At 41.0% G+C, this 8845-nt stretch overlaps 1 protein-coding gene across 2 annotated transcripts; it reads right to left on the bottom strand.

The window, feature by feature from the left end:
* Positions 1–808: 808 nt before the first annotated feature.
* Positions 809–8845, bottom strand: Idi2 (isopentenyl-diphosphate delta isomerase 2). Of its 2 annotated transcripts, XM_040755574.1 has the most exons (5): positions 8753–8845; positions 6601–6763; positions 5535–5627; positions 3643–3773; positions 809–1614 (listed from the first exon to the last, which is right to left on the bottom strand). In XM_040755574.1, the coding sequence occupies exons 2-5, from the start codon at positions 6740–6742 to the stop codon at positions 1297–1299; spliced, it is 684 nt and encodes a 227-aa protein (XP_040611508.1). In that variant the 5' UTR covers positions 6743–6763; positions 8753–8845; the 3' UTR covers positions 809–1296. The 2 variants fall into 2 exon arrangements, with proteins under 2 accessions (XP_040611508.1, XP_040611509.1); XM_040755575.1 differs by lacking the exon at positions 5535–5627.

Genomic DNA, 8845 nt, shown 5'->3' with positions numbered 1-8845 from the left:
TAAACATATATGCCACAGCAGCCAAGCATGGTAGGTTGAAAGATTAAGAGGTTGAGGAAGGTGGATTTAGAGTTGTGGGCTAACCTGGGCTACATGGTGGGACATTATTTCAAACAAGCAAACAAACCAGCTAAACAAAACCAAACCAAAGCCAATTTGCTCTCCTAATACAGTATTTAATTTAACAAGATGTGAAATACCCAAATTTTTTTCAAGGATGGTGTTCTGTCCTCCCTCCAGAAGTAAAACAAACAAAACCCAACTAGCTAGAAATTGGTGTTCGAAGTGTTCTTTTGAGTAAATCAAAATACAGTTTGTGAAATAAACTACTTTAAATATTTTATTTGTTTAGATGATTGCTCACTCATTTACCCAACTGAGTGTGATTGTGTGACTCTCTGTATTCTGTATAACTACCTAGCATAACAGTGATGACAGGGGACAGGTTATCGAGTTGCTGCAGGCCAGAGCAGGATAAGTAAGTATAATCCAGGTATTCTAGTCTTGTCAGTTTTGGTGTTTAAACGATTTAGTCTCAGGCCATTGACAAGACTGGTACCTCATACAACGACTGCCTCTGGTGGTTGTACAACTTTAGTTTCTATGGTGAAGACATCAATTCTATATGTGTGGGACTGTCTCTCCTTTAGTCTGCCTATTTCTAAAATAAACTTTTAAAAATTAGAAACTATGTTTGGGGCTGGGCAGTGGTGGCACACACCTTTAATCCCAGAACTTGGGAGGCAGTAGCAGGGGAATCGCTGTGAGTTCAAGACCAGCCTGGTCTACAAGAGCTAGTTCCCAGGACAGCCTCTAAAGCCACAGAGAAACCCTGTCTCGAAAAACCAAAACCCAAATCAAAACAAAAAGAAACTACATTTGGGGAAAATAATGTGTTTTTACCCTGCACCCAGGCACATTAAAAGATAAACTGGGAAATAGAGAAGATTCGGGAAGGGGATGTGGGTGTTGGGGAATGTTTGTCTCGAACACATAGAACCTTGGGTTCAGTCTCCAGCCAGCAGCAGAGTGGTTGTTTAGTGGTGTAGGCCTGTAATCCAAGGACCAATAGAGGTGGAGGTAGGAGAATCAGAAATTCAAAGCCATCCTCAGTACACAATATGTTTTAAGCAGACCTGGGATATATGGCTCTGTGTCAAAAAAGAAAAGCGATTGAGAGTTAAAGATAATGATTATGGATTTCTGGAAACCCAGAGCACAACATAGCCATGGGTGTGCCTCTGAGCTCAGCTCCTGGCTGGGACATCTTCACAGCCAAGGCTGATTTCCTGCTTCTTACACTCTGTGTATCTTATCAAGCTCTACAAACTGGGTCACTTCATCCAAGTAAGGCCACCACATATTCAGGAACCTCTCCACAATGATTCTCAGCCAGGGGGTGACATTTACTTCGCCCCGGGTGTCTCTTTCTAGGAGCTCTCCCAGTTCTTCCCGGGTCAGGTAGCTGAAGCTGCTGATTTCACTGGGATCTGAGCTGATGGTGACATCCTTCCTGACAAGCAGAAGGTAACAGACTTCATGTTCTCCCCAGACTGCATCTGATTTTGCTTTATAATGATATCTTGTCATAAACACGATGTCTTCTAGAGAAACCTGTAACATAAATGGATTCAGTGTGAACAAAATTGGTGTAAAATGCAGAACATGCAGAGAAATGACACAAGCATAGGAGTTTTCCTCAAAGATGAACAACTCTGTTTAGTAATTGGTAATTAAACTGATCTGTTTGTTTTTATTGTTATGATAGATTTACTGTATAAAATGACAGGTTTTATTATGCTATGCTCATGCATGTCTTTAATGTACTTTACTGACACACACCCTCTAACCTCTCTTGCCTCTCTTGCTACCTCCTGTTGCCACTCTTCTTTCCTAATCACTGTCCTGTTTTCATCAAAAACACACATGCTCATGTGAGCACACACACAATCTGGACTCTGCATATGAGAGAAAATGTGATAGCAGTCTTTCTATTTTTATTTTTGTATTTACTTCTTTACATTCCTATCCCAGTTCCCCCTCCCTTCTCTCCTTCCCCACTCCCCCCTCCAACCTCCCATCTGCTCCTTGGAGATGGCAAGGCCTCCCCTAGGAAGTCTAAGTCTGTCCTATTATCTTGTTGAGGCAGGACCAAACCCCAACTATATGTTTTTCTTTACAAGAGTTGTCTTACATAGTAAGTCACATGCTTGCCATGTCAATTTTTCTCTTGGCAGATATCACAGCATTGTGCATATAAGCTTTGTAAGAAGTCTGCTGCCACCCGTTGCTAATACCATCAATCACTTTAGTATATGAATGTGTATGTATTTTTAACACTGAATTTCTCTGTCTTTTAATCTACCTAGAATCTTTTCTACATAGTATGAGAATTTGATTTTTCTTTTCTTTCTTTTTTTTGGGGGGGGGCTGGTTTTTTCAAGAAAGGGTTTCTCTTTGTAGCTTTGGAGCTTGTCCCAGAACTCACTTTGTAGACCAGGTTGACCTCAAATTCACAGAGATCTGCCTGCCTCTGCCACCTATGTCCTGAGTTAAAGGTTTGAGCCACCATCTCCCAGCAAGAATTTGATTTTTCTAATAAATCTGAAGCTTCTTGTTTGTAATAGTCTACTGTTCCAGTCAGAAAGGGAGGCTTAAAGATTTCCTGATAAAACTTAAGAGAAAAATTTCCTTAAACTGTTCAACATGAGCAAAGCACTTAACAGCCCTGTGGATTCCTTTCTGGTTTGATTTTACTCTACCACAAGCATTTTGATTTCTTGGAATGTTCTGAAAGAGTTTGACCATTAATTTCTGCCACCTGTCTAATCCTGGCTCTGCTCTTTTTATGAGATCAGCTTCTATCAGCTTAACTCTTCTTACTGAATTGGGTTCTTATGAAACCCAAACAAAAACCAGAATAACACACCTTGCAAGTTGGTGGGAGACCAAAACAGGAAAAATATGCCTTGCAGAGTAAGAGTTCTGTCTGCAGTTAAGACAGTTAAGAATAAGTTCGTGCTTATATGTTTGCTTGACCCTTCTGCACCTGAGTGCTTTATCACATATGGGTGGGAGGTGCATAGGCAGGAAATATGGCCCCTGATTGGACCAAATGGGAAATACAGTGGCCATGAAGTTTTACCTTTATAAGCCTCTGCAAAATGTGACTCATGGTCATTTCCTGTATACCCAGGCCAGTATTTAATTAAAGCTTTCTCCAAATTTGGCTCAAAATTGTTGTATTTTCAACCAGTGAGATTAGCGTGCTGAGATGTTAAGCAGTCCATTTAGTGTCACCCTTGCTGTAGTCTCTGCAGTGCCTGTGATCATAAGTACTTGTTCTTCACATTCCAGAATGCTTTTGAGCATGTGCCAAACAGATTTTCCAAAATGAAGCAAACCAAACTACAGAAACTTATGTTGTTCCTGTGTAACCTCTTTCTCCAAGTGGTTCAGGGGTGATTACATATAAAACATAACCGAATTCATAGGTGCACTTTGCTCTCTTGATATAGTGCAATGCTAGAATGACTTTGGTCATTTGAGAACTTATTCCGTCACCCTCAGGTAACATCCAGCCTTTGCCCCTTGCTTCTTGGATTTCTGCTGACACAACTGTTACTGGGCAGACACTGGTACCTGGTCCTGGGGGATGCCCAGCTCATCCTGCAGACGTCTCAGGGCTGCCCTCCTCACTCCCAAGGCATCTTTTTCTTCCAGTTCCTCAGGCCTACTTAGTGGATGGCTAGAACAGGAGTCAGTAAAGTGCCCTGGAGAGAACACACAGGGGAAACAATTCTCTTATTTATTCCTGGAGATAGATGAAACACAACTGCAGTCTTCACAGGGTAGATCAACAGGCATGACAGATGAAAAAAGCAGACAGAGCCTGAGTCCCTGCTCCCAAGTCTGTGAGGTGCACTCCTAAGAGCCAGCAGCTCTGACTGCTCCCCTGCCCCTCCTGAAAAGCTTGCTCACACACGTGTTGCACTATCTGAGTGAGTCTCAGGGAAGGGAACAGTTCTCATGCAGGTGTATGCGATGGCCTAGCAATGCTACCTGACAGCAGGAAGAGCTAAGTGCTATATACAGCCTGGATTGGTTTAGAGTGGTGCTGAGGAAGCAGAAGGTTCGCTTGAGAGTGTTGAGCTATTAGCTGGAGAGATAGTTCAGTGGTTCAGAGCACTTACTGCTCTTACAGAGGACCTAAGTTCAGTTCCTAGCACCCACAGCAGGCAATTCACAAATGTCTCTAACTCCAGCTCCAGGAGCTGGGGATCTGTGTGATGGCTAACACCTGGAAATGTAGAAGTTAGTAATGGTAAGTTTGTGAAAAGATGTCCCTCATGCCTTTAATCTTAGCACTCAGGAGGCAGAGGCAGGCAGATATCTTCAAGGCCAGCCTGCTCTACAAAGCAAGTTCCAGATATCCAGGTCTGTTTGCCACCATCCATGGCTTTTGCTATAGAATAGATCATTTCCCTCTCCCTCTCCCTCTCCCTCTCCCTCTCCCTCTCCCTCTCCTTCTCCCTCTCCCTCTCCCTCTCCCTCTCCCTCTCTCTCTCTCTCTCTCTCTCTCTCTGTGTGTGTGCGCGCGTGTGTGTGTGCTTGAGCTTGCATATTCATGTATTTGTGCAGGTGCGCACAGAGGACAAAAGAGAGACAATTCAGATATCAGCTTCAAGAATACCATCTACTTCCAAGGACTTTCCTTGCACTGGGGTTTACCAATTAGTCTAGGCTGGCCAACAAGCACATGCCACAATACCCGTCAATTTTTCATGGCGCTCAAACTCAGGTCCTCATTCTTGGAAGAGAGTGCTTTATCAACCAAGCGTTCCCTCCATTCCTGACACTCCAACAAAGTTTTCGTAATGGGCAGTGCTGGTTCCTTTGCCCAGGTAATTCCAACTCTTTGTTACGGGCTCTTACTAAATATCTCCTATTCTTTCCTTGCTTTTCAGACACTGATTATTTATTTGGGTCACTTTGCTGAAATCTTACTAAAGCAAAAACTACCCTTGCAAATACAGAAGCTAGAACACTCACTCAGTTACCCACAGTAACTGAAGAGGTCATGGCACTCACTATGAGATCTGTTCTGTTCACACACTGTGGACATCAACTCATTTCTAACCTAGAAGTTCCTGAATCTTTCTGACGTTTTAGTTCAACATCATAAATGTGTCAAGGAATTTAACTTACCTAGCAATTGCTGAGATGATTTAGAAAATGACCAGGATGTAGTCACTGAAAGAAGAGCTAAGGTAGGAAGAGATCTTGCACGGTTGTTGTACTCTACATTGAGGGTTTTTTTGTTTGTTCGTTTTTTTTTTTTATCAGTAGGAAAAAGGCATGGTTTCTAAAATCTGAGGACAACTCATGCTAATACACATTAAATGACCACCAGACTGATAAGCATGTGACAATTTCCTCCAGAAAGTTGTCATCTATAGCTAGGTAATTCGTGGTGCAGATTTCTCTAGATCACATCGCATGGTCCTGTTCTGTCTGAGTCATAATGAACTCACCAGGGAAAGTAAGCTTCCTGTCTGATCGGCGCTGAATCAGAACTTTCTTCTCTGAGTTGAACAAAACAACACTAAAGGCTCGGTGGAGAAGTCCTGCAAATGCAAAGGTCCGAGTGTGGGCACACAGGACAGACAACCACAGGACAGTAGCCCACACTGTATCTCCAATCTCTGTGTCTCAAAAGAAAAATAGATGCTTACAGCAGTTGTATGCTTTGTAGAACCATGGTTACCAAAACTGATATTTTATAGCCTGTAGCTAATTAAAACATACTTGACAAATTAAAACTCAAAATGAATATTTTAGACTTGTGAGGGAAAATCAGATCTAGATGGCAGGAAGGCAACATCAGGACAAGAAGATTTTATTCAGTGAGAAAAGAGACCTCATTATGGATTTGGGATCAACTCTGAGTACAAAGTGGACAAGTGGGCACTTACAGCCTAGCGACAGATTAGGGAGGGGTGGGCAGGTAGATATGTGTAGTGGGAAGAAATAAGAGAGATAAGGAGAGTTGGATGAGATTGGCAGGTTGAGCTGGGCTTGCTGAGGAGATGCATGTCTTTGATTTCAGCATTCTGGAGGCAGAGGTAGGCCAGATCTTTGAGTTTGAGATCAGCTTGTTTTTTTCTAGAAAGTTTCAGACCAGTGTTGCACAATGAGACTGACTCAACAGACAGATAGACAAAAACAAAACAAAACACCTGGATAATCAACACTTCCCAAGGGATGATAGGGTTTTAGGGATCTGATTGGATATCAGGATGGGGAACTACTTTTCAACCTACGGGGATTCTTGTCCCATAGGATTTCAGAAGGAAATGCTGCACAGCTGCCTACAAGATTCAGGACTCTGATGGTGGCTGGTTAAACAGATAATCCTCTGTCCAAGTGAGTTTCAGAGTCTGCTCCTGAAGTTACCACCATGCAGACTGTGTAGACTTTCTATGGGAATACCCACATTTTCTTCTCCTGCCTCTATCAAATAAGGGGGAGGGAAGGGGGAGGGAGAGAGAATGAATGAATGAATATTGCATAGTAGACAAAGCAAAACTATGGTGCTACCTTTCTCGATGTTTTCATTGAGATGACAATTCCTCTTGGTGTCTGCACCAATGACCTTGTCATTTTCATCAACAACAATCAGTATTTGATCTAAAAGCTGCAGCTGATGTTCATCAACCCAGTCAACAGTGACATCAGCCATGTCTGCTAGCAGTGATCTGACCTGAAAAGGATACATACAGTTTCATCTATGTATGAAGAATATTATCTTCCACTTTTTTGCTTTTTGTTACTAAACACCTCAAAGGTCATCACATGCATTCATCTCTCAGTGACAAAAACACCATATATTATTAATGTAGAACCTTTGTTAGCTACAAAAAGGGCATGATGTGTTTCCAGTTGTATCTTTTTGGACAGAAGATCTTGCTGGCTTTCCAAGTGAGAACATAATCCTCAAGCTCTCCAGAGTGTTTTCAAAGAAGATTCAAAAGTAACCCCACACAAAAGGAATCAATGCTAAGGAAAAGTGTAGGTAATGCTGTTCATGGCATATTTTGAAACAAAGGCAGGAAGGTAGGAACAGACATAGAGACTTCCTGTAGCTTTTCAAGAAAGTCCCGTTCACCCATAGACTAAGGTGTATCCTCCGTAGTGTCAAAAGAATGTATTGCGCGAGATCCTCTGCCTCCCGAGTGCTGGGATTAAAGGCGTGCACCACCATCACCTAGACAGGCTCCAAAGCAATACAGAGAAACCCTGCCTCAAACAAAACAAAACAAAACAAAACAAAACCAAAACCAAAACCAAAACCAAAACAAAACAAAAATGAAAAAAGAAAAAAAAACCAAAGAACTTACTGCCAGTAACATTTGTTTTCACCAAATCCATTGTTCTTTTGCACTTGTTTGTATGTGCAAGGTAATTTTGTTATTTAGCCCAGGTTGAGCTCAGTTAAACTCACTATCTTTCAGCAAAAGCATTGCAAATACTGGTATGACTGGCATGGCTCCCTATGCCAGGCCTTCACCCTCTTTAGAGAAATGTGGGGAGGGAGGTAAATGTGGTCAATTCCTATGTATGAAAATGTCACAGTGAGACCCATTATCGTATACAGCACATGTATGTTATCAAAAAGTGAACAGTGAACCTAACCCTATTCATTCACTTCTGCCACTTGTCTTCATTCTCTTGCTATATCAGTGCATTGCTTGTTGTCTCAATCCTCACTGAGCCAGCAAAGAATCTGCTTAACTGGCTTTTTGAATATGAGATAGGGCAGAAATCCAGGGAAAAGCTTAATAAATAGGGACATGACTTGATCATCGAAAGAGTTCCTGGAGAGAAAGAACACACACTAATCACTCCTGGATATTAGAGAATGTGTAGCTGATGCCCGGGCTGAAATATGAACCACACATACCTTTTAGTGTGCAAGGACAACACTTAGGATGTCTGCAGTTCCTAGTGTGTTTAATAAGAAACCACCCTGCAAACTGTCTCTGTCTTTTCATCATGCCCCCCTTGTTCATGCTTTCTATTTTCTTTTCCAGCTTATTTAACTCCTAAAAGAATGTTCTAGGCATTACTCACTTTCACAACTAGGCAGATTACAACAGGCTGCCATGGAGCATGACAAAGCATTTTCTAGTAGTAGATGACTTGCTTTGTAAATTAACTGATCATAGAATATTATTTTAACAAAATACCTTTTAAACACAAATTTACAGGTTAAAATGGGGCTAACACTTTAGGCTTAATATTTTTAGTGCAGGAGTAGGTAGCATTTCAAATAGTTAGGGAAAGATTGAGGCTTGATGATGTAACTGATACACTTTTTTGAAAGTAATAAAGTTATAATCTTACCTCAATGTTCTATAAATATATCATTATGAATTTAAAGTTAAATTATAAATATGAATGTATAAAAGAACTAGAAAATACATGCATGAGAAAAGCCTTTCGATACAATGATAGCAGAAGTTTCAAGACACAACTAAATGGTTAATACATAAGTTTAAACTGTTTTTCTGTAAGTCAGAAAAGCCATGAACAAAGAAAAAGAGAAAATCAAAATGCAACATTTTTATCTTCCTAATATAAGACAGACGTAATATAAAGTTATCAGAAATTCTAATTTTAGAATAAAAATGTATAGATATAGTAGAGAATCATAGAAGAGCATAAGTATATAATTTAAATGTAAAGGAACCTGCTGTATGAAGATCTTTGCAATCGAGGCCTGGAGTCCAAAGTCTCAATACAGTGGAGACCAAAGTTTTTTCCTTCTGCCCTTTTATTCTAC

The sequence above is a fragment of the Mesocricetus auratus genome, unplaced genomic scaffold (assembly GCF_017639785.1).
Source record: "Mesocricetus auratus isolate SY011 unplaced genomic scaffold, BCM_Maur_2.0 Super-Scaffold_100013, whole genome shotgun sequence".
Taxonomy (NCBI): domain Eukaryota; kingdom Metazoa; phylum Chordata; class Mammalia; order Rodentia; family Cricetidae; genus Mesocricetus; species Mesocricetus auratus.
This window is presented reverse-complemented; position numbering and strand designations above follow the sequence as displayed.